Source organism: Rhipicephalus sanguineus, chromosome 8 (genome assembly GCF_013339695.2).
Source record: "Rhipicephalus sanguineus isolate Rsan-2018 chromosome 8, BIME_Rsan_1.4, whole genome shotgun sequence".
NCBI classification, from domain to species: domain Eukaryota; kingdom Metazoa; phylum Arthropoda; class Arachnida; order Ixodida; family Ixodidae; genus Rhipicephalus; species Rhipicephalus sanguineus.
Genome location: NC_051183.1, coordinates 79,014,121 through 79,037,151, shown reverse-complemented (window position 1 = coordinate 79,037,151; position 23,031 = coordinate 79,014,121). Strand labels below are relative to the sequence as shown.

The 23,031-nt window shown below is 47.4% G+C and overlaps 1 protein-coding gene across 1 annotated transcript; it reads left to right on the top strand.

The window, feature by feature from the left end:
* The first annotated feature begins 650 nt into the window (after positions 1–650).
* Positions 651–4,865, top strand: LOC119402146 (acanthoscurrin-2-like). The gene is made up of 3 exons (XM_037669266.2): positions 651–763; positions 3,350–3,954; positions 4,718–4,865. The coding sequence occupies exons 1-2, from the start codon at positions 752–754 to the stop codon at positions 3,911–3,913; spliced, it is 576 nt and encodes a 191-aa protein (XP_037525194.1). The 5' UTR covers positions 651–751; the 3' UTR covers positions 3,914–3,954; positions 4,718–4,865.
* The last annotated feature ends 18,166 nt before the right edge of the window (positions 4,866–23,031 follow it).

Here is a 23,031-nt window from a genome sequence, read left to right as displayed (position 1 = left end):
GGAGAAGGAGCTGGTTACAGATGCCAGGTAGGATGGGTTCCACGGCGGCGACGTCGTTCAATAGGAAATTACGAGCGCAGCGGCGGAAGTGAGAAAGTGAAAGTGACCGCTCGCTGGGGCTTCCGATCCAGGACGGGAGAGCGTACCACCTGGCGGAGGGTCTCCCCTTCATCGTTACACACACTGCAGTGTGTATTACGGCGGGTCTTCGGCGGAGGCTGGGCTCTCTGCCGTTACACTTTCTCGACCGACCGACCGTCTGACTAGAATTTTAGATCTAGATAAGCGGCGGATTGTGTGCGAGCGCGTCGCGCACTTTCGTCTTGCTTTTCTTCTGTTTGTTTGTTTGTTTCTTCCGCGCGACGGGTGCCACTCTTCGAGGAAGGGCCCCGCTCTCCGCTTGCACCCGGGATAGTTCTCTGCAGGGGCTCCTCCGCATACCCTCTCCTATAGTCCAGGAAGGAAAGAGGAGGGCCAGGCATTCGGAAGCGATGCGGTGTTCGGCCGGCCAGGCTTGGTCCCACCGCCGGCGGTCCCACGCACTGCGGTGCGCACACCCTGTATCACTCTCGAAACGCTTACAACGAACTACCCTTCCCCTCAACCACACCTTCTCTCCTCCGGTGACGTAGTGTGAAGGTAACAGAAGGGGCGTATACAGGTCGAGTATATAAGACAGTCTGCGGACACAGTGAAGTCGCAGTCTCCCTTCCACGTAGCTTGTGCTCGAAGCAACTGACCAACGGTCGCCATGAACGCATTGGTAAGGATCCGCTCAGAAGTGATTGCATACACCTTGAGGTTTCGGCATATCTGCGCTCCGACTTCAGGTCTCGTTACGCTAACGGTCGTGCGTCCATTACTATAACTGTGAAAAGCGAAAGCACGCTAACACTTTAGGCGAAGAACATCAGGAGATAACTAAAGATGAAAGCCATAGAGTAGGGCTTCGAAATACGGCTTGCTCTTTGACGGCTTTTCATTGGAGCCACGTCATGATATCACAAAGCAAGCATCGGGTTCGGCGCTTTTCTATGTTCTTGAACATTGTTGGAAGTCATCTACGACTTGTTCTGATAAAATTTCTCCACATATTTAATCGTAGGTGGTATAGTAGACGTTCTTTCTGGCGTCACATGTCGTGACGTCAATATATTACAGTGGCTAAACCGTGCACCTCAATGCAGCAGAGCTATACGCTGAAGGTAATTCATTGTAAGGACTATAGTATATTGCAATGGCTAACTTTTTATTCTTATTTATTCAGATAATAACCCGTAATCTCAAAGCGCGTTGACAGCTTGCGTTCGCCTGCGTCAACACGGCACCTGCATCACCAATAGATACCCTTAGTATTTTGCGCACCGTGCGCCAGAGGTCAAAGAGAACCATAGAGCTTCTGCGAAACGCGTAAAGAATAATTCAAACGTCCGCATTCCTCTTATCGTATACGGCCGCGCACCCCCTCACCCCCCTCCCCTTCTGTCATTAGCTGTCTCAACACGTCCCTTTTATACCACTAGGTCGCATTACACCAAAGGGAATGACCTGACCCCAAGACGTTCGTTCCAAGTAGATCATGAACTTACAAATCAAAGACAGCATTATTATAACGGTGGTTGGAAATGTGTCTGGCCTAATACTCAGTTTGCTTGAATCAGCACTTCAGGAAACAGCGATACGGCATACATCTAAACAGTAAGTTGATAGCGCGGCATCAAAACATCGCGACAACCGACAGGCAGTGACATCAGTTTTTTTTTTTTTTTTTTACCTAAGAAACGCCTCTTTTGTACTTCCACATCGTTTACCATTCGACATCGCAACCCGCGGAATCGAAAAGCCGCCATCTGTTTGGCTCGATCTTTCCAAAGCTCGGCGTATCCCTTGCCAACCGTATGGCTGTTTTCAGTTACTTAGTGGCATCACGGACGACAAACGAAATCGATCTCAGCCTCCAATCTGATAACAAACTCATACGCAATTTCACGTGACATCTGAAACTAGAGTGGCTCCTACATCACGAAATAACAGCTGTGGTCAGAGACATTCCTACGAAACATTCCTAGATGAAATACTGGCGCTGGTATTGATAAGCTATTGTGATTACAGCAGATTGCTAAGTCTACGTTCATTGAAGCCATAGCGCTGATAACACAGTGACCACAGAAAGAGGACAGGACGTGCGCTACTCACAACTGAATCTTTATTTCGGAAACATGTTGTACTTATAGAGCAACGAAAAGACAGCGATCATCACCACAAAACCGTATCACAAGCGCAAGCCTGCATCATCCAGATACGCGATTTCCTTAGCACTGAGAGCAATCGAGGGCGCACTGACACAATTGGTATCTTCTCTAGCAATCAACCATGCCTCGACAATTTCCCGCGTATCTTTATCAAAGTTCCTATGCAGAACTACGCACTCATTGAACACAGGTCGGCAGCCGCAGTCGTTACAATGCACTGATACATGCCCATCGCGGTAACAGTTAAGCTTCTGTTTATGCTCTCTGAGACTATCATTCAGGCATCTGCCCGTCTGCCCGATATATGCCTTGCCGCACGAAAACGGAAATCTATAAACAACACTTTGAGCACCGGCCACGAAAGGGCACTGGTGCTTCTTCGCGCATCCTCGACGTTTCTTGTGGAAGGGGTCAGAACCCTTACAAAGGCCCACTATGGCTTCAATGAACGTGACGAACCAACTAGCCCAAAAGTCTGTCTGCTAAGTCTAATATGTGTGCCTGTGGCTTCAGGCATTCTACTAACATAAATGATTGCACTCTGCTTGCACTTCATACACCTCACTTTTCCGGCAATCATTGCTTTTTTTAGGCAAACAATGGCGATAAGTGTTTGCGCGCCTGTGTCATCAGTCCGAATTGTTCAATCGGCGACTGATCAGCTCCCAAAATTCCAGAAACCGCTTTAGCAAATGAAAGTACTAAGCGTCATTCCCATTATTGCATCTCCGTGAGAAACCGGTGCTAAACTTCCCTTTTGTAATTTCGTGGAAACATCTGTCACTGAAGCGTGCCCTCCTGATGTCACGTGGGTGCTCATTTGGCAAAAGTGCGCTTTTGCAATCACTGAGGACTCCGTTCACGCGCTCGTAAACGCTGTATGCAAACCACCCAACCATAAAGTAATGATACGACCCATAGGACTCCGTGCGGCACGCATTCTGCCCGGTCATCCATTTGCGTTCGATACTCCATCATTCTAACCTGTTCACTGCCTTCTTACGCAATGTGTTCACGGCATCGATTGACCTCAATCTACGTCATCCAGTAGTGCTGCCTGGCGTCCAGTTTCACAAATCTCTCGCTTTGTGGCACAGGTTTGCACCGTCCTCCTCAGCGCCCTGGTAGGCAGCGCTCTTAGCGGATTCGTCGGCGGCGGCGGCGCTGGAGGCCTGGGAGGTGGCGCCGCCCTCGGCGGTGGCGGCTATGGAGGCTACGGCGGCTATGGCGGCTATGGCGGAGGCCTCGGAGGCTACGGCGGAGGTTTGGGAGTCGGTGGTGGTCTCGGAGGCGGTGGCGGCGCCGTGGGTGTCGGTAGCAGCGTCGTCCTGCTGAACGGTGGCCGAGCGGGCGCCAGCAAGGCAGTCGCTGGACCAGCGTTCCTAGTGCGCACGGTGCATCACGTCTCTCAGGTTCACGGCGGCGGTGCCATCGTGGCCCACTCGGGTCTCGGAGGCGTCGGTGGAGGTGTCGGTGGAGGTGTCGGAGGAGGATTGGGAGCTGGTGGTCTCGGAGGCGGTTACGGAGGCCTTGGTGGAGGTTACGGAGGCCTCGGCGGAGGTTACGGAGGCGGCCTCGGCGGAGGCTACGGTGGAGGATACGGCGGCGGAGCTGGCGGCGGAGTCGTCGGCAAACTTCTGCTCGTCAAGCACCACAAATAAGCGTCACATGTCCCACCCTCATGTTCTTTCCTCACAAGCAGGTAAGAAGTCGTTGTAGGAAACGCATTTGCCTTGTGTTAGAACGCAACACACTGAAAGGCACATTGTTCTCCGCACTGCGACGAGACAGGATGAACCAATGAAAATCACTTGGGAGTCTTTTACTGCCCCTGTAAGCGCTTACTTGGCCTGTCTTTTGACGTTGCCTGCTATAACGTAATGCTAATGGAAAAGGTTCTTTTTAAAGCAATTGATAAGTTCAGCAGATATCCTTTTACTTTTCTAATACCGGACTCCAGCAAATATTTGACTGCCTTACAGCAACTAAGTATAGGGAAGTTTATTATCTCATAATGCCTCTTATGTAAATCTTTCATCGATTCAGGCCAGCTTTTGTATTGTCTACGCACGCTCGAGTCACATGGTAGCAGTTTGGTCGGCGAGAGCAATTTTTGTGAACACGCATGCATGAACAAACACGCACATAATACCGTGAATATTCGTTCACGATAAATACAAGGTAATCTCGCTGGATAAAATGTCGATATTCGCCGACCGACATTGTTACACGTCCAACTCCATGGCGTTGATGAAGCTCACCGTGACAGTTATCGATTCCTCGCAACAGAAATTTACAATACCATTAGTTTAGTTCTTTCTATTGAATCGAGTATTGCGCAAGGGGGTATGTAAGTCAACAGGCGTCGATTCCAATTTCGTCAGTGCCATACAAGAAAACGGATTGATTACCTGTGCTGCATTTGTCTAACACAATGCTTCTATATTGTCATTTTTCCACGACAGAGTGAAAAGGCGTCCAGCTCAACCTGTGCAGCACCGACCTTCATGCCAGAGTGACTTGCGTCTGTGATCTAAGTCGAAGAAACCATATTATGTATTCCCGATGGATTGTAAATACACATCAACCCGGATGTTGCTTCCCGTTACCAAATGCTGTGGTCCTGTCTCACTCCAACCTTGTCTGAGCATGCCAGACACGACAGAAACAGCGCTGTTTATGACAAGGACAGAGAATTAGCATAGCTTTGTAGACTAATAAGGTTGAACTCTGGGTCAATTGGTACACAACGCTGAAAGTATAAACCAGTCAAGAAGACGACGGACAAACGAGAGACGCGCACACTAAGAAAATAAGAGTCATTTGACTCGTTTTTGAGAGTTCTGGCTCTCCATGTATGTGACTCTCTTTAAAGAGACACGTCCACTCTCTTTGAAGAGACCATTATACTCTCTTCAGGAAGTCTTACGTCTTGTGACCCAAAAGAGAGTCATATACGTGGCAAGCCATAACTCTCAAAAAAGAGTGTAATTTCTCAGAGTGTGTAACTGGACTATCAACTGTGACTGCACTATCACCTGTGACAGTTGATAGTCCAGTTGTCGTGTGCCACTTCTCTCCTTCGCCCGTCGTCCTCATGACTGCTTTATTCTTTCAGGTTGACACAATAGTGCTGCGCGTGAAGAACAGACATTAAGTTAGTAAGGCGAGAGCCTTAGATGACTCATAAAACGCGATAAGTTACCGTCAACGTAAACACGGGTGATGCAAAATAATCATAATGTAATGACGTCCCCATATGACATCACAAGTCGCCAAAATTTATGATAACGTAACGTCACATCATGACGTGAACCCATGACATCGTCGCTTGGTCAGAGGGGGGCCGATCCCGGAGGCCCGGCAGAATCCCTGTGAGGTGCAAAAAGCTACCAATGCCTCCAATCCCGGAGGCCGTGCAGAACGACGTTGGGTGCAGAAATCGACGGAGAAGAAAAAAAAAAGAGAAAGATGGCCTTCGGCGTCGAGTCGTATTAGACAAACGCGCTCTTTCGTCATCCATGGAGGTGTCCCTACTATCCCAGCAGTGTCCCTACTGTTTTGTTGTCATATTGATGCGGTAGAAGGAGATGTTGGCGTACAAATTAGGCGCTGGCTACTCCTTAGCTCCTGAGCGGATCGAACACACAACGTACATAGCTCAAAGTTACACATCGAACAGTGTTCACACAGCAATTTAAACACGTTGAAAAATTCGTGGTACATACAACATGAAATTTAAGCAACACAGTCACAGCGCTAAAAGTCTCAAAAGTGACAGACTTACAAGTCTCGAAAATCCCAACAATGACGTCGCATAACCAGGTTTCAATTCAGTGAGTGGTACATACAACACGCAGTCGCGTTGTCGACTCCAGACATCACGTAAAAGCCAAAGTTATATGATCTATATGATCAGTAATCCCATACATATGCACATCGACGTTAAAACGGCCGGATACGCTGCATTATCAGCTTCTTACAAGTTTAGCAAAACAGTTTTGATTAACATGGCTTGACAATACACTACCCCCGAGCGGATAGAAAATTTTTTGCTATGCGGAACTTTAGGACATATTCTGGTTTCATCAGCAAGGATTTGTAAATGTGTGTTAAGGTAGAAAGTGTATGGTTCGATCTAAGGAATGATTAATGAGGTAGTTCACATAATAATTTATCTACAGTTGAGTTACAGCAGTTTGTAACTTGTCGCACAAATACTACGTTAAAGACGGAGCAATAGATTATATAATTGAATGCGAAGTCTACCATGTGAACGATGCTTACCCGACAGTAGCTACACTCTTAATCAGGTCCTCGTTAATTGCTGGCTATATCCAGGAAACCAGACGAAAAATTTTCGGTTTCCTGTCTACATCTAGCACTTTAAGCGGGGCCTGATTAAGAGTGTATAGTAAATTTCCCTCTGTGTTTAAAGCACACAATAAAGGCAGCTTCGCGCTAGTCACGCAAGCCTGAAGGAAGGGCGGAGCTTGGCGGCCAACAAACAAAGGTTGCACAGATACACACATATCAGCGGAGAAGAAATACTACATTTCTCCTAAAAACACGCGGTGATCACGCCTGTCACCGCATCTGACCGGTTCATGTGGTACTTAACTCATGATTGTTTTTTCCTGTACTAGGCGCTTTTAAAACGGAAGTCAAAGTCAAAGTTTATTCTCCATTCTGTCGTACAGAAAGAAAGGACTGTGAAAAAAAGCTGTGTTAGACAGCTTGACTAGTTCACAGCCCCATACAAAAAAGAATTATAGGAAAGAAAAAAAAAGTATAGGAAATTCAATTTCCCCTTCCGCATCACGAAAAATCATGTGTGCCACCCTATGTTTAGAAAAATTTGTTATGTCAGAGACGGTTAACATCAATAACAATTCAACATAACATTTGCTTGCTAGACACACGTTTACGCGAATGACAAAACAAGCTTCAGTTACATGGAAACAAAACATGAAATGACGCGTAAGCAACACGTACAATCGATGTTTCACACACATATATACACACACACACATAAATTTGTCACAAAAAGTTGGATATGCATTCACAAACCCTAAAACTTCTAAGCTGAAATGATACGCCTAAATCAGCGTATACAGTGCCGTTGAGCCAGCATGCAACCATGCATCATGAGGCGGTTTAAAAAGGGATCAAAATTAAGATATTCGGCGCGAAGCCAATTGAAGTGCTTATTTGACGGTGCGATTTCATTTCTGCGCCCTCGACACACAGGCTTGTTAAATGTAAAATACAAATACGACTTTTCAAGACGCATCCTTGGGCTAGTTTGTTCGTACTTGCAGTAAAACAGCGCCAGCGAAAACGAAGGACCAGAGGAAGAGGTCTGTTCCCTTGGTCTGGTCTCTTGTATGCGTCGTTCCTAGGGCTGTGCGAATATCCGAACGTTTCGAATATCGAATCGAATAGCGTTCTATTCGATTCGGTATTCGAATCGAATTGCGCATGCTAGAAATACCGAACATTTTTCGAGTAGTAAGCACCGATGAAATAATTTCAAAGGAACGAAACTTTGGAACAGATAGGGGTAACGTTTCTTGTTTTAATCAGCGAATTACCAAGATGCATGCAGCTCAAGGTTTTACGGGGCTATCGGTGCCATATTGATCAAATGATGAGGGCATTTTTGCTTAGAACTCCAGTGTCGCCGAAGCGACAGAGTCATCAATCCACTATCTTCATCATGTCATTGTGGCGTTCATGGTGTTGTTTACTCATGAACACTGTTTAATATCTATACATCACTTTTAGTTAAAAGCTTTTGACAAAGTGTCACCTGGAACAATATATTCACTGCTGCATTTCTACCTGCAGTTAAAAAATATCGCTAACACTACAGTGGCTGCTGCATACGAGCTTGCTTCAGTTTACATCAAAGTAATCGTAAGGCTCCTTTGTTAAGGCTTGCAAATATATGTTTCAAATAAAATGTGCAATTCTTGGGCAGTTTTGAAAACGGTTACCTTACCATTCAAAGGCTGCTTTCAAAATAGCTGCCTCACTATTCGAAAACTATTCAAATAGTATTCTATTTGTATTAGTATTCGATTCGGTGTCACCTCTATTCGATTCGTATTCGATTCGGTCCTAAAATTCACTATTCGCACACCCCTAGTCGTTCCACTTCGTCTGGTCCCTTGTTTTCGCTGGCGCTCTTTTACTGCAACTGCGAATACGACACCACTTGCTGTATCCGGTCGCCCGCTTCTGGCCAAATATACGTTATTAAAGGAAATTTCGTGTACTTGCGAATGTCGACGTTAGGCGAAGCCTGGATAGGTTGATTGAACCGATTTGCGGCAAGAAAAAAAACAAAGAAATACTCGAGGTTATTTTAGTCGGTGAACGTCGATGAGTAGCGGAACTGAGGGCCTGGCATCTCCTTTGGAAGTTGTCCTTCGAAGACCTCCTTTGGGAGGTCAAATCATATCGGCCGCGAAACTTGGGACGAAAAGTGGCCGAAAACCTAGCGCCACAGTCATCAACGCTCGCCGTACGATTGAAGCGCGACTAGGGACAAATAATGAACTCAAAAAGTTCAAAGATATGCGTTTTTTTTTTCGAATGCCCCTAATTTTATATATACCACAGTAAACTAGAAATTTAAGGTTTATCTGATACCTGGCTAAATAATTCATTGCCCCATTTTTATTTTTTTGGTTGAGCGACATACATGGGGGGCGTATGCAGGCAGTCTGCTATGTGGGTTTGCGTTTAGTTCGGCGCATTGTCGGGTAAACGAGGCATCGCTCACTTTTGCGCGGTGATTTCGTGCGTGTCTTCCGTAGGTTATTTATTTGCTTATGTGTCGTATGCTGGCGTGACACTTCAGAGAAGTTGAAGTAGCTCGCAGAATGTGTAGATAGATAACAACTCCTGGGACTGCAGACTGCTTTCGCTGGTGCACGGCCGGCGTGCTCTCGCCTTTCGTGACGGTGAATGCGGCACGCTAAGCGAAGAAACGCTCTCCTGTAAGGTTGCCAAAGTGACACCTTCAAGCCTGCTGTCTCGCTCCAGTGGTTTTCCTCGTTAAGGCAACGTGAGTTTTCCAACTATTGTGCTATTGTGCTCGGGACCCGTTGTATTATAATTTCTTTTCTGCAAAGCATTTTGGTATATATTGCAAGTACAGTGTTTGGTTAACAAACAAGCTTGCTGCCCCAATCTTTCTTGTTGATCTTCCTTTTCTCGCGCACACGCAATTGGCGAGCCATAAAGACGCAATAAAATCGCGCACTTATCAAAAGCATGCAAAAGGTCCGCAATATAGAAAATTTCAACTTCGCGCCATGTAGTGCAAATGCACAACGTCACTATCGCTTCCAGTTGTGACATCATATTTTCTTGCTGTTAGTTGTCCCCGCGATACGTAGGTGGCGGCAATGGCAACGAGCCGCCAACTACGTGACACATGGGCTTCTAGGGAAATTTCGCTACCAGTTTACATATACCTTGGTAGAGCTTTATTGTAGGTTTCGGCGTTCCCGAGAGAGCTTTTCTCGGGCGGCATGGGCATGGCGTCTTCTTTTTAGCGTTCGTCAGCGTCTTGAGCGGCATCGAGCATTTACCGAAATGCACGATCGGCATGCAATTTTCCCAAGGCCCGGAATTTCCCGATGCGTACAATTCTCCATGTCGGCTTTACATGTAGTCCTGCACAGGTACTTTATCACCAGCACAAAAGTTAAGATATCCTTTCGCTCCTGCGGTGTTTGTCCTCTTGCTCATCTGAGGAGTTTAGCTTTTGAAGCACGCTTTCGGATGTGCTACGAACTAAGTGTTGCGGATAGCCAGCAGATAGCAGACACTCAACCTGTCGAGTGAAACTTGATGATGTTGCATGGGCACAAGATTTGTGTAAGGCGGAGAGGCCGGTAGACACAATGATGCCAAGAAGAACACTTGGACCAAAAACCACATTTCGTCATGCCTTATTCGCGTTGCCTGTCCCACAACGTTAAGAAGGCCGCACAACGGTATGCGATTCGCGTCGTCTTCTCGGCACCTTGCAAACTTAAGAAAACGTGCCCACTTCTGACACGGACAAAACAAGAGATGTCATGCAAAAAGACCCATCAGGTCACGTTCACTAGTTGCGTTCACTAGTTCACTAGTTGCTTTCGTGCGGCCGGTCTTACATAGGCCAAACCGACCGATGTTTCAATGAACGTGCGCAGGAGCACAACCGATCGTTGCTCAGCGGCACGGGCAGCAACCTCGCCTTGCTTTGGAGGAGATGCGATAGTAAAGACGGCTTGCCTCATCTGGACAAGACTAAATTGATATCGAAGGCGAAGTCTAGAGCTGAAAAAGAAGTTATTGAGGCATTTTTCATCGCTAAAGGGGGAGATAGCTGTGTCAGCTCTCCTTCCATATCACTATCAAGAGATGAAATAGAATTCTTAGATGGACACACCAGGTCACCCCCGCGTACGTGATACGCACGAATTATTGTTTTTAACAGTGTCATTGCGATTGTTCCTTACTCTTATGGTTTGTTATTTTGAAGTACCTATAAGTCACCTGCTTTCCGCAAATAAAGTCAGTTGGAAGTTCTGCGCTTGTGTGTGCGTATGTGTTCCCGTTTTCGTCCTGCCTTCTTCGCGCAGTTTAAAACCTTTTTGAAGAGAAGTCCGTGCACCTGCAGGTGCCCGCCTGATTCGTCCAGCGGCAGCTTGATCGACGATAGTAGCGAAAACCAAATAGCGCATTTCCAAGCGAAGTTCGATAAACCAAGCACCAAACAATGGCTGGCAATGCGTCTTGCTCGCGAGGTACTATCGGTATCAAATGAAACGCGAACAGCGGCAAGCATTAGCAACTGCATAGTGCACGCCCTCCAGTCATTGCTATGGACATGCGCAGTGCTGCCAAACCGGAGCGCTGCGCGCCTCTCAGTGGTGATGACTGGAGGCGAGAACTATACCATTTTTAATGCTTGCCGAAATTCGCGTTTCATTTTACGCCGACAGTACGTAAAAGAGTGTGCAATTACAAGCGTACCGATGTCTAACGCGGTAGCGTCGACAGAGCCCGTCACATAGCCCGGTAGCGTCCCAGGAATTTCGGCATCGGCGTCGTCCGTGCGCGAAAGATCGCGGTGGGTGCAAAGAACAAAAATAAGGGGCTCGATCCGGAGTCGATACCATGCGCTCTGCGTGGCAGCTAGCTGTCCCAGCACAGGGCCACGCCTGTGCTTGAAATTGCCTCGGAATAAAAAACCGTACACAGGTGTCACGTAGTGCGAGAAGCCTCGTTAACGCGTGTATTATTGCGTGACAGAAGCCAGGAATCGTACCAAGTGTATCATGTGAACTCGTAACAGTGTGGATGCGAAAGGCCTGCCTATTACAAAGCGGTTAGATGAAGTTGACCATCATCATCATCATCATCATCATCATCAGCCATAGAATACAAAGACTACAGCTCCGTATAGACACGCGTATTTCCTTACGAGCTCATAGTGAGCACTTTGCGACTGTACTTGCAGCAGGCAATATCGGAGAGTTTAAAACGGCTAACATTACGCGCACAGACGTTTCTTTCCTCGTGGCACGCTTGAGGCGTCCACCAAGAAGGAAAGCGTGGCAAGGTGATCAGAAGGAGATGCGAACGGGCCCCCATTACTCTGTCGCGTTTCGCTCTTGAAGACGAAGCTTAATGGGACACTAAAGTGAAACAATGAATTGGTTTAGATTGCTGAATTGTGCTCTGAGAACTCTAATGTCGTTAATTTCCCAATCACAGGTTTATAATAGAGGAGAAACTCAAGGTGAAAATTTCATTTTTAATTTTCGCGCCGAAATCTCCGCGCGTGGTCTTCACGAATTTCAAAGCGTATTTTTCGAATTGTGGCTACATTAGCTCAGCCAAATTTCCGCAACCTTGACACATTAAGCTGCTGTCCCCCTCAGAGGTCAATGTATATCATTTTTACTGATTAGGCAGTACATGAGACCTGGTAGCCACCGTAAAACTCAACGGCGTCATCGCGTTTTGTGCGGATATTTCAAGGAGCCGTCGCCACCCGCATTTTCTTGTTGCACGTTTTCTCGCTTACCAAGCGTCTTCTCGCTGCAAGCGTGGCGAGTTTGGAATTATGAGAGTAACTTACTGATATGAGAAAAAAAGCCTTTTTCCTTTTTTTTGGAAACAACGATATGCATCTGCATAGGCGTGCGCAGGGTTCTCCTTCTGAAGGGGGGAGGGGGAGTGGGGCACGAAGGTTCTTCGCAGCGCCCCCCCCCCCCTCCCAATTATGTCAATGTATGGCACTGACATTGCGACCTCCCCCCCCCCGAGTCGCAGCGCCTCCCTATTATGTGTCAATGTGTGCGGCTGACCTTGCGCCCCCCCTCTTAGGTGAATAGGAGGGGGAGCGGCCGCCCCCCTGCCCTCCCCCTCCCCGTGCGCACGCCTATGTGCATCTGTAAGTCATGTCGTGGACGGGCTCAGTACGAGAGAAGGGGACGACTCAGATACGAATATTTTTGAAATAGCACGGGTGCAGTGCACCGCGTATTGCCCAGGGCCGCATCACTGTAGTGCCGGGAAAACGAAACTATAAGTAGGCTACCATTCATGGAGACCAGAGGTAAAAAGATAGTTTCTTTTTAGGTGTTCCTGGAGAGATAAACTTGTATATATATTCTTAAATGCGAATGCATTTCTTAGTCGGGCTATGTCAGGCGTCCGGCGTTGTCCGCGCGCCTCTCCGCTCTCACTCCCTCTCCCATAGCAACAGCTGCGGGCGCGTGCGCTTATCCTCGCCCCTAGCAACCGGAGCAGGTGGTGCGGGCGGAGTAGCGGAGAGTGAGTGGAGAGGAGGAGCGCGCTCTGGCGTGTGAAGGCGCTCGCATCGCGAGAGCTCGTGTGGAGAGAGCGTAGGAGAGGGTAGGTGCAGTGCTTCGCCGCTCCTTCTCTCGCCGTTCGCTCTCTCTCCTCCCTGCGCCACCGCCTCAATGCAGTGCGTTTGAAACGCATTTGTAGCGTTTGTGCTGCCTTGGCACAGCCTGAAAACAGCGTGTTCTAAACGCGTTTGTGCTGCATTGAAGGCGGTGGCAACATCTTTGAGGTGATTACGAACGCACGTAGGAAGCGTTCGTTGAAAGAGGCGCCCAAAAGGGAGACACTTGAGCGCGTCGATGTGTCCAGCTTTACGCCATTAAAATTACTACGCCGTGTACTCTCAGCGGAAGAAATGCATTCGTATTTCCTCACGATTTCCTTCGGGGAGGTGGGGGCATTTTTTTTTTATTTACTGCACTTCAATCCAACACTATACACATTTCGAAGCATTTCTTCACGATCATCAAATGATTAATTGGCCGTCAGTTCGCTGAGAAGAACGCGAGTGACTCCTGGCTGTTTTAACGCGACAGCGTTAAAGAACTCGTTTCGTAGAAATTTCGGTGTCGGCGGCGGCGTCGTTGGTGGTGAGCGAAAAATAGACGTTGTCTGTGAACATCAATTAGCGCAGATGCAAATAAATAAATAATAATAAATACCTTCGGTACGCGTAGGGATCGAACCCAGGCAACGCGTGACAAGCAGGTGTTCTAACACAGAGCCACGCCATTGCTTCAAAATGCTTCGTAAAAAAAAACGCTCTGAGAATGTATTATAATGAGAGGAGTCTCCTTAACGCATGTTATATTGCGTGGTAGAATCGTAGAATCACTCCAGGCGTCATAACATGCTAACTGAGCAAAGAGTAGGTGGTTTAAAGCTACCCACCCATTACGAATTGTGCAGCTGCACGGGTGCGCGTGGCACTTTACGGATGCATAGTGGGTACTTCGACTATTTGGAAAAGGAAGAATTATGGCACAGTGGGCACTTCGCAGCTACACTTGCAGTAGGCATTCTAGGATAGTTTTAAACGGCAAATGTTACGTACACAAACGTTCCTTTCCTTGCGGCACGGTTCAAGGCGATGCGCACGATGCCCGATTACGTCATCGCGTTCTACTCTTGAAGGCGAAGCACAAACGTTCACCAAGTTTTTTCAAGCGAATTTGAAAGGTGCATTGTAATATTTGGCTCACACGTTCACAGGAACCCTGACTACTTATCCGCACCAATTTCGGTGTTCACAAAGCGTTGCAGGAACACTTAAATAAGTGCTCGAGATTACCTGCAACATTACAAACTTTACCAGAGATGTGTGGCTGACTACACACAAAATTATGCCACATTCGTGTTGTGCGGTTAATAATCTTGTGTAACTGGGGTGCATAAATGAAATTATGCAAATAAATAAGCGCTTGCACGATCTTTGCGCCGAATATGATTTTTCTTCGTTATCGAACCAGCTCAAGCTGCACGAATGAATGCTATGACAAATATGCTCTAGGCGATAAATTGGGTGTCTTATTCCTGTGTAACTCTATCATTAGTTCTCACGTGAAGCTTGTCTTTCAGCCTCCCTGGTTTTGGTAGGCTGATCTCTCGTTTGGCTCCGGCCGAAATACCATGTAAATACGCAAAATGTACATATTCACGTTATATTTGTGCTTTTTGTTTGCCATGTAATGTACATATATCCATCTTTTTGTGACGAATTTGTGTATATATATATATATATATATATATATATATATATATGTTTGTGAAAGATTGATTGTACGTGTTGCCTCCGTCATTTCGTGTTTTGTTTCCATGTAACTGAAGTTTGTTTTGTCATTCTCGTCAACGTATGTCTAGCAAGCAAATGTTACGTTGAATTGTTATTAATGTTAACCGTCTGTGATAATAAATTTTTCTAAACCCACTGAAGTTCATTTTGTCATTCTCGTAAACGTATGTCTAGCAAGCAAATGTTACGTTGAATTGTTATTGATGTTAACCCTCTGTGATAATAAATTTTTCTAAACATACGCTTTTTCATTGCCGTTCAGGAAAAAAATCCCGCAGAATCTCCGTCGAGAGCTAACTAAGTGATGCCTAAGCGTTGCGTTTTATCAAGTCGAAAGCCTTAGATGCCTCATCAAACGCGAAAATTGACCATCGGCGTCCGGCGGCGTCAACACGGGTGAGGCAAAAGATCATCATCACGTGATGGCATGACCATATGGAGTCATCGTGAAGTCACAGATCACCAAAATTTGTGACGTCCCACAACGCGGCGTGAAATTATGACTTCATCACGTGATATGGCCGCTTGGTCGAACTTGGGCCGATCACAGGGGCAGAGCAAAACCAGGTCAGGTGTAGAAATCTTGCAATGCCTCCGATCCTGGAGGCAGTAAAAATCACGTCAGGAGCAGAAAGCTTCCGGAATGGGTGGGGGTGAGGGGGGTCTCAATACATGGACTGAGAAAAAAGAGAAAGCGGCTTTCGCCTTCGAGTCGTCTTAAGCGATTTGATAAGGGACACTGCGAGTAGCGGCTGTCCCTAGAACCGAAAAATTGGCACAAGTTCTCTGGGGGCGAAGCAGATAATGAAGAAGACAACGCTGAGGAAGAAGAGGATGAAGGGAGCACGTGCTGGTTCATGATGATGATAGTTTTTTGATGTCGTCACACGGCGTAACGAGAAGCTTGGCCATTCCACTGTAAAAGCAAAACGCGCGGAATCGCCCTGCTCGGCGCCCGATGCAAGAGATGCTGCAAGGTTATTTTCTCTCTGCAGAGTCGCTTCTGACGAACAAAACACTTGGAGCCGCGGCGATAAACAAGGAGAGAATGTAAGGCAGGCGCTTCATTTGGGACCACGCAGGCTCAGATGCGGCCCATCTCGAAACACGTGTTATTTGCAGATGTCGCCTGCACGAACGCTCCAGCGTTCTAGACAAGCGTGTTGACCTCCACGCAATGTATCGCGGTGTGCCAAGTGGACTATGTGTAACGCCGATTTGGATAAGAAAACACTGATTACACGGTACATAGGCAGCAGAATCTTAACAAGGCACCACCTGACAAAACCTCCAGCACCATATTCTTTTATGCAGCTTTCAAATGAGCAGCAAAAGGAGGGCATTCCTTATTATTGAACTAAATGTCAATTTTCCTGCCGAAACATTGGGTTGCCCATACACACGGGTGTGTCTTTTCATCCTCAAAACTTCTTCCCTATGTTAACGTCACGCCATCACCGAATTGCTGCAGAACATCGTTGATAACTCAGTGACTTGTTCTGCCTTTAGGCGGCGTTTCCATCGAGGTGGAGCGTTGAGTGATGGGGCGAGGTCAAGATTTATCGGCTGCGAAACTTGAAACGAATAGTGGTCGAAAACCTATCGCCACAGACATCAACGCCCGCCGTGCGATCGAAGCGCGACTAGGTGAGTAGGGTACAAATAACGAAAAGCAAAACCTGAAGAGAATTTTTTTCGAATACTTGTAATTTTATATATGCCAATGTAAACGAGAAATTTACTTTGTGGTGTAGCTGACACTTGGATAAATAGTTGATTGCCTCATTTTTTTGGTCGAGCGCCGTACATGGGGGGCGTATGCAGGCAGCCTTCTATGTGGGCTTGCGTTGAGTTCGGCGCATTGTCGGGTCAACGAGTCATCGCTCACTTTTGCGGGGTGATTTCGTGCGTATCTTCCGTAGGTGTTTTATTAGCTTATGTGTTTTTACTGGCGTGGCACTTCAGAGAAGCTGAACTGGCTCACGGAATGTGTAGATATAGCCGCTCTTGTGATTGCAGAGTGCTTTCGCTGGCGCACGGCCTGCGTGCCCTCGCCTTTCGTGACGGTGAATGCGGAACGCTAAGCAAAGAAACGCTCTACTGTAAGGTTGGCAAAGTGGTACTTTCAAGACGGCTGTCTCGCTGCAGTGGTTTTCCACGACTGAGCAACGTGAGTCTTTGAACTATTGTGCTTGTGAACGATTGTATCATAATTTTTTCATCTGCAAAGTATTTTGGTGTATATTGCAAGTACACCATTCGGCTAATAAAACAAGCTTGCTTCCCCAATCTTTCTTGATGATCTTCCTTTCCTCTCGTACAGGCAACTGGCGAGCCATAAAGACGCAATAATATCGCGCAGTTAACAAATGCATGTAAAGAGTCGGCAATTAAAAAAAAATCTATTTCGCGCCATTTAATGCAAATGCGCGACGTCGCTACCGCTTCGGGTTGTGACGTCATATTTATTTTTTTTAGTTTTGCTTGCTGTTAGTTGTCCCCGGGATACGTAGGTGGCGGCGGTGGCAACGAGCCGCCAACTACTTGACACATGGACTGCTATGGAAGTTTCGCTACAAGTTTACATATACCTTGTATGGGCCTTTCTGGAATACTGGGGTCAGGACTCGGCTCCTTTCCTCGGAAGAGTGTAGGATCGAGCGTGTTAGTAAACCGCGATTACGAATTCTTACCAGCTCAAAAGACACGAAGGGACAAAAGGGGACACAGACAGAGGGCGCTCTGTGTCCCCCTTAGGTCACATGCATTGTGGCAGTCGGTTTCATGCGAAGCAGCCAATGAGCTGCCTAGGCTTTATTTTTTTTTTACTTTGAACCAAGCGTTACGAGTTGGATCGACGTGTTTCGGTACGCAGAGTGGTTGTGTGCATATCGTGGGCTTACGAGGCGTGTCGACTAACTCCCACTTAAAGGGTATGTTCAACGGCGCTGGAAATCGGTAGTGAACTTTACAAATCGGCAATTGAAGTATCGTTACCCTATTTAAAGAGTACACTGCTAGCGTCAAAGATCCGGTACAATTCTGCGAGGGATACAGTGGGGATGGAAAGAAACGCGAACATGCGGCATCTCCATTCTCTGGTGTTTCGCGTTTATGTACAACCCGCTGTAGCCTGGATGGTGATAAAAAGCGCCTAGAGTCATCCATGATACAATCAAGAACCATGTAGCATCTTTGTATTGCCACTAAAGTCAGAGTGTCATGAAAACAGCACGCCGCAGTGTTCGCGTTTCCTCCCTCCCCACCGGGACCTGAAGTCCTTATATACAAAGATCACCTTTTAAGCGAGTCGACTACGCACGTTATAAAAGAAATAAATGAAATCAGACTCAATTGCACGGTGCTTACGAAATGATAATAATGCAAAAGGATAAAGAAGGGACAATTTGACAAAGATCGACAAGGCAGAGACATTCATGCATGAACGACGAGCACGACGCTACCACACGGGAGTCAGCACGACATCGGTGCGTACGAAAAAGCGCAGTCGAACGCTCGGTCGAAGTTTGCCGAAGTGCGCAGGGCGAAATGCAGCGGCGCCCTGTCCGTGCCGTTCTTGCCACAGTAAGTACGCGCGTATCGCAGGTAGTGAAGCGCGTCCACCTCCCTGTGATGCGTCGTGTCGTCCACCTTTCGGGTCGCCGCCAGCGACACCTCAACGGCCCAGCGGGCCCGCGTGATATTCAGCCAATCGCCTTGCTCCACATCCAGCCTGAGCGACTGGCGCGAATACTCGGCCAAGCAGTTGGCGTACGAGGCCGGCGCGGAGCCGACGTCCGGTAGGCCCATTCCGAACAGCATGACGGCCGTCAGCGCCCCGAGCGTGCCGGAGTTGAGCGTGTCCTCGGTGGCGCCCGCGTAGTAGTAGTCCGGTATGAAGTAGCTTGTCGGCATGAAGAGGCCCCTGTGGGACACGTCGCTCCGGTAGTCGGAGACCTGGAAATGACGCTTGCCGCGCCGTTGGTATCGCACCAGGTTGGCCAGGAAATCTTCGTCATACTTCTCGTCGAAGGAGGCGTCGTTGAGCCCGGACAGCTCTGCAGGAAAACGAGTGTAGCGTTGTTTACTGGACCTACTCATAATGATAACCTGTTGGAGTTTAACGTCAGGAAGCCACCATACGATTATAAGTGATGCCGTATAGTTGAGGGCCCTGTATATTTTGACCATCTGGTGTTCCTTAGCGTGCACCTAACTCTAAGTACACGAGCCTCAAGCACTTCACCTCCATCGAAATAAGGCCGCCACGGTGACCTTCGGTTGAGCACTCGAGCGCCATAATCACTAGAACACCGTGGCGGGTACTGGACCTACACGCTCGCGCGCGGTTATGCGTTATTTGTAAGCGCTATTTAGCAGTCCCCCGACAAAATCTGTGACTCCCTAACGGCAGGCCCTGGATTCGCAAAGTAGCAGAACGCGCATGTTCCAGCAGCGAAATAAGATCGAGAGCGTCGCTAAAAGCCATCTGCAGCCTCTAGGCACGTCTTCTATTCTCTACGTGTAAGTTGACAGCATTGAAAGCAGGACAAATTCGTATATATCCACGATTCTCTAGCACAACATATCATTATGTCTCTGTATAATAGAGAAACTCCGTAGCAAAAGTGTAGAAGAGGTGCTCATTAGCTACAAGGTAATTCCTCTTCTTGACTAGGAGTGCGCCTAATTATGCTCCACGTGCTTACACACGTTGCCAATTCCTTCTGATATCCATATGAATTTCATATTGTTTTTATATATTTTCTTCTTTTCACATTTATTGCGATGGAAATTATATGGACACCACAGTCGCATTTTTGCCGTCGGCGTCGGAGTTGCCGTGAGGTTCCGTATACAGTCCATAAGTGATAACCTCGCCCCGTGTGTCGTATGCTTTATGCGAGAGTTAAAGCGTGCGACGACCGTCAACAATCGCGGCTCAAGCACAGAGGAAACGCACCGGCCATCTTCCGTAGCGAGAAAGGCCCATGGGGAGTCTTATGGTTAGGGAGGGCTGGGGGGGAGGAGGGGAGGAGGGGCTGCGTGGCTGCGTGGCTGCGGCAGCAATTGCGTACTTTGATCGGTCCAAGGCAAAGGTAAGGCAAAAAAGATTGGAGCTCACTCAGACTCATTCGAGAAATATATTTTGCTCCGAGGGCTCACTCGGACTCAGAATCACCAATATATTCCTCAACCGGACTCACTGGAACTCAGACTCACTAAAGATTTTCTCTACTGGACTCACTCAGACTCAAACTCACCAATATATTAATCAGCCGGACTCACTCAGACTCAGACTCACGGCCTCACATGAGTCTGAGTGAGCCTGAGTGAGTCGACTCATGAGTCCGCTGGCGTAAAATGAGCTTTTTCGATCATGTTGTCAATTCCCTTTAAAGCTAATATCTCTTATAATTGGTGCTCCACGATAGGCCTTTTGACCATGTACTTTCAAATACGAGTTACCATCATATATCATATATCATCATTATCATATATCAATCCAGTAGGGACATTTTTATGACATACGCGATTCACACGAGATATTTTTATCAAGAACTTCCCAAGAAAGAGTTCGTGGCGGCAGGTCATGGCACCTATCCTCTTAACTCACGCCTCTGATCGATAAATATTGAAGTGGCACATGAATGCTAGCGTGCTGAGATGTGTGAATAGACTTGAGTATAAACGTAAGTCGATATAAGGCTGATAGTAATGCTCAAGATGAGTAGATAGGACTGTAAGTCGGCAACAAAAGGTGGAGCTCGCTCGGACTCACTCAAGAAATATATTTTGCGCTTAGGGCTCACTCGGACTCCAACTCACCAAAATATTACTCGCCTGGACTCACTCAGACTCATAGCCCGATCTGAGTCTGAGTGAGTCTGAGTGAGTCGACTCATGAGTGAGTTCCCGACCTATGGTCAAAGGAGATCAGCAGACAGCTCATACCTTTGCACGTCCTGTGTTCTCATCGCTCAATTTGCGTCGAGGTGAGAGAACGCACGAAGGTCTCTGCTCACTGCAGCGGCTGGGGTTCCTTAAGCCAGGTCGCATGCTAAAGCAATTAGTTCCCAGCCTTACTTTGTATAGCATTCCATTTTGTTACAATCGCTTCAAAACTCGCTAGAGCGGATTCGACAAAGGGCAAGGAAAGAACACTGATGCACAGGACAAGGCTTGTCTTGTGCCTCAGTGCTCTTTCTCTGTCGTTTCGAATCCACGCTGTCCAGTATTTAAGATGGTGAACCAAATAGCGCAGCATCAAATTTTGTTCTGTATCTCATAATCATACCCTGCGTCTCTCATAATCATATCCTAGTTTTGGGATGTAAAACACCAACAATTATTAATCTCACTGTAGGCTTATGCCATAAGGAGCGAAGGATCAAGACGGCTGAACCGAAATCGACGCCAGCAGGGAACACGAGCCGTGGCTTCCCGTGCCAATGTCAGGCGCCATCTTTATATTCGTCCATTGAGGTCGCACGCTCTGCGGTTTTCTTCGCTGCCCAAAGGTGGGCGCCACATTGCTAAAGCCCAATGACTTTCGTGTAAGCACCGCACTCTGGAGCTTTCCACGGGTGACCGAAGCGCCAAAACGTAAAGCTTCTCGCACGGAAGCGGTACGATTCGATGGACGCGATAACCACTCGCTAGTATATCTCAAATCACATTGATCACGACGCAAGAGGATCCGTAATATAAACGTGTCCTTTCGCGCATGCTAAGTGTAAAGTCACTGTAACGGGAAAAGTACCGCGTTCCTTTTCTCTTCGCCGCCGCGCCCTTTCGGCGGCTTCGCCACATAAATGGTCCAGCTCGCTCGCCTCGCTAGTGCCTCCCGGCCGCAGACGCACGGCGCTTTAGAGGGCGATTGTTTTTACAGGCTCAGGAAAGCGTATAGGAACATTACGACATCCCGTATCGTTTTGAGACTTCATCGAAAGCCTATCGAGGCATCGAAGAATGCCCGGGTAAGGCTCTCTTTGCCATTCCCAGCGGGAAAAAGGATGCCAAACGACGGGCTGTGTGGCTGCACAGAATTAGGCGGGAAAATTTTGTTCCCACAACTGATACCCGCATTGTGAGGTAAGCGCTTCATTGAGAATTCGCGCATGTTTCGGGGAATGTTGGCCCCTACCCTGCACTAGTGCAGCTTGTTCGCGTGGTTGTCGCAGGAGGTTCATGCACAATAACATTTTATTATGTTTGGCGTAAAATTGACGCCTTTGGGCTCACATATAATGATCAGCGCGCCATGAAAACTGACTGCTACAGATTGGTACTGCCTGACGTGACTGTATGACGAACACAAATAACAGATGGTAGCATGAAAATAATGGCTGATGCTCTCGCGGCCGGTTCGCTTGCTTAATACGCCCCGAAATCGGTATTGCGTGACGTGACTGTATGACGAACATAAATACCGTGCGGTAACATGAAAATAATGGTACACATGTCATGTAACGCATGATTTACATGCCATGCTCATGATGCACTCGCGGCCGGTTCGCTTGTTTGATATGCACCAAAATCGGTATTGCGTGACGTGACTGTATGACCAACATAAATACCGTGCGGTAACATGAAAATAATGGTACGCATGTCATGTAACGCATGATTTACATGCCATGCTCATGATGCACTCGCGGCCGGTTCGCTTGTTTGATATGCACAAAAATTGGTATTGCGTGACGTGACTGTATGACCAACATAAATACCGTGCGGTAACATGAAAATAATGGTACGCATGTCATGTAACGCATGATTTACATGCCATGCTCATAATGCACTCGCGGCCGGTTCGCTTGTTTGATATGCACCAAAATCGGTATTGCGTGACGTGACTGTATGACCACATAAATACCGTGCGGTAACATGAAAATAATGGTACGCATGTCATGTAACGCATGATTTACATGCCATGCTCATGATGCACTCGCGGCCGGTTCGCTTGTTTGATATGCACCAAAATCGGTATTGCGTGACGTGACTGTATGACCAACATAAATACCGTGCGGTAACATGAAAATAATGGTACACATGTCATGTAACGCATGATTTACATGCCATGCTCATGATGCACTCGCGGCCGGTTCG